Source organism: Penaeus chinensis, chromosome 4, assembly GCF_019202785.1.
Source record: "Penaeus chinensis breed Huanghai No. 1 chromosome 4, ASM1920278v2, whole genome shotgun sequence".
NCBI lineage: Eukaryota > Metazoa > Arthropoda > Malacostraca > Decapoda > Penaeidae > Penaeus > Penaeus chinensis.
Window position 1 is genome coordinate 32,553,194 of NC_061822.1, and position 2,500 is coordinate 32,555,693.

The 2,500-nt window shown below is 36.2% G+C and overlaps 1 protein-coding gene across 5 annotated transcripts in view; it reads left to right on the forward strand.

The window, feature by feature from the left end:
- Positions 1-2,500, forward strand: part of LOC125046878 (choline transporter-like protein 4) — a 38,931-nt gene that overhangs the window by 35,881 nt on the left and 550 nt on the right. For all 5 annotated transcript variants that reach the window (XM_047644894.1, XM_047644902.1, XM_047644909.1 and 2 more), the window contains exons 11-13: positions 40-225; positions 435-543; positions 1,673-2,500. The exon at positions 1,673-2,500 is cut by the window's right edge and continues 550 nt beyond it. In XM_047644894.1, coding sequence (XP_047500850.1) covers positions 40-225; positions 435-543; positions 1,673-2,002 — 625 coding nt within the window. In that variant the 3' untranslated portion in view covers positions 2,003-2,500. The remainder of the gene's footprint in view (positions 1-39; positions 226-434; positions 544-1,672) is intronic.

Consider the following 2,500-nt stretch of genomic DNA (forward strand, 5'->3'; position numbering starts at 1 on the left):
TGTGTATTGTTTGTTTTAACATTTGTTTTTCATTTTCAGGTACCACATCGGAACTCTTGCCTTCGGTTCACTAATCATTGCCATTGTCAGAATGATAAGAGTCATTTTGGAGTACATTGACTACAAAGTAAAGCAGCAAACAGACAGTAAGATTGTGCGATGCCTTCTCTGTTGCTGCCGATGCTGTCTTTGGTGCTTGGAGAAGTTCCTCAAGTTCATCAATAGGTATGAGTTATTTATATAGTTAAATAGTTGGCAAGCTTTTTTTTTAATCTTTTGTCATATATCTAGCATAGACTGTCAAGTTATATATCCATCTGTCTGTGTGTCGGTCCATCCTTCCATTCATTCAACTAGGAATATATCCAATAAAATGAAAATTGAATATGCTGACTCTTCATTTTAATATTCATATGATTTTTCTCTCTTTTCAGGAATGCCTATGTATATTGTGCCATTTATGGAAAGAATTTCTGTGTCTCAGCAAAGAATGCTTTCTCTCTTATTATGAGAAATATTGCAAGAGTCGTTGTACTGGACAAGGTAAGATCACAATTCCCAGAAACTTTGGTCAATATTACAGGGTTGGCATTAATCACTTGCTGGGAGTCGGACAATATTAAGCATGGATTGTAAATTTTAGCATAGGACTCTGGTCTCTTTTTCTGGGGATGAAAGAGTCTGGGCAGATTGGCAGCTGTTTATATCATGTCAATTTTGATATTCCCACCCGGCAGAAAGGGTTGAGATATCATGATGGTTTTAACCCATTCGTGACAGGTAAAGTTTGGCGAATGGATTGCATTAGCACTTGCTGCTCTGTACCAGGGCTGTTGTCTGTCAACCCAGCCACCAGCATGAAAAGGTTACAGCATAACATAACCTAACACATAGAATTAAAGGGGTTTAGTAGGGAAGATTATCTCTTTTCCTTCAGTGAATATGCCATACTTACCTGGAAGAGAACTACTTACTTCAATTATTTAAATATGTCAGTTGCAATATTAGGTCTCTTAGTGTGTGTTCAGAAACTTCTAACCCATTGGTGTTAGGCAATTGAACTGTCCACTACAGGATTGTTTTGTCAATTTTGTGTACACATAGATGGCTCTGCAAGTATTTAGTCACCAAGAAGTCAATTAGTTGGCCTATCTGACCTCACCTTATATCTCCGTCCCTTGAAGTTTTGTATTGTAAAGTTGTTTTTTTTAATGCTATTCATATAATTTCTGTCATTGTAATTATTATTGAGACTGGAAGTATTATGATTTAATTATCAATACTAATAGCAGCTAGAAGTAAGAAATAAAAATCTCTTCAAAATTAAGGAAAAGGGTAAACACAGGTGAGATTAGGTGGGACTAGTAATTGTGGAGCTAAAATCACATGTCCACACCAGCCCGCCATCTGTGGGTTATTAGCTTTTTTTTTTACCAGCGCGTCTTACTGGTAAGGCCATAATTTCCTTAGCATATAGATCTTTCATGTTATGTGCAAAGTACTTGCTATTTTTTTTCTTGCATTGTCTATAGTAGACCAGATAATTGATATGAAAATGGGAATATACATCAAATCAAGCTTCACCCTATTCACTTTTTCTACTAGGGAAAGTTTATGAAAGGAAATTGCCAGTATCACAATGACTGATTTTGTCTCTTTTTATCCCTTCCAGGTAACAGACTTCTTACTCTTCATTGGCAAGATGGTGGTTGTTGGTGGAGTTGCTGTAGCCTCTTTCTTCATATTCAGTGGTGAAGTACCTGTCTTCAAGGATCACATTCCAACGATGAATTACTACCTCACTCCTGTCATCATCATCACTATCGGCACTTTCTTCATTGCCTCGGCCTTCTTCTCTGTCTATTCCATGGCTGTGGATACCTTATTCCTCTCCTTCCTGGAGGACTGTGAGAGAAACGATGGGTCAGCGGAAAAGCCTTATTTCATGAGCAAAGATTTGATGAAGATCTTGGAAAAGAAGAACAAATTTAAGGAGGAATGATTTTTTTTCTCTCATTTTTTTAATCTAGTGATATAGTTTTGATTTCTTGACTCTGATTAAAAGATATATATATATATATATATGTATGGGGATTTTTCTCATAAACAAATGTTTGGAAGACTAAATGTGACTAGTCATTGTAGAAGTGTGTGATTGGACGAAGCAAGGAAGGTATGAAGATGTGCATCTCATTCCTAAGACTTGATTGAAATTTAAAAAAAAGGAAATCTTTTAGTTATATTTACCTCTCTCTGGATTGCAGGTGTTTGCTATGATTTATAATGTTGGGAGAGAGATGCTCAGTTAATTTTATGATCACAGTTCATGATTTAGGGAAAGGAAACGCGTCTGATGACGGGTTCTGTGAAAGAACCAGAATTTTATCATTAAATGTGAATTACTTGAGTACATAGACTTCTTTTATAGTGATTTAAGAGCCAAGAGGCCAATATCAGGATAATTTGACAATGTGATGACATGTACTGTCATACTGAGCCA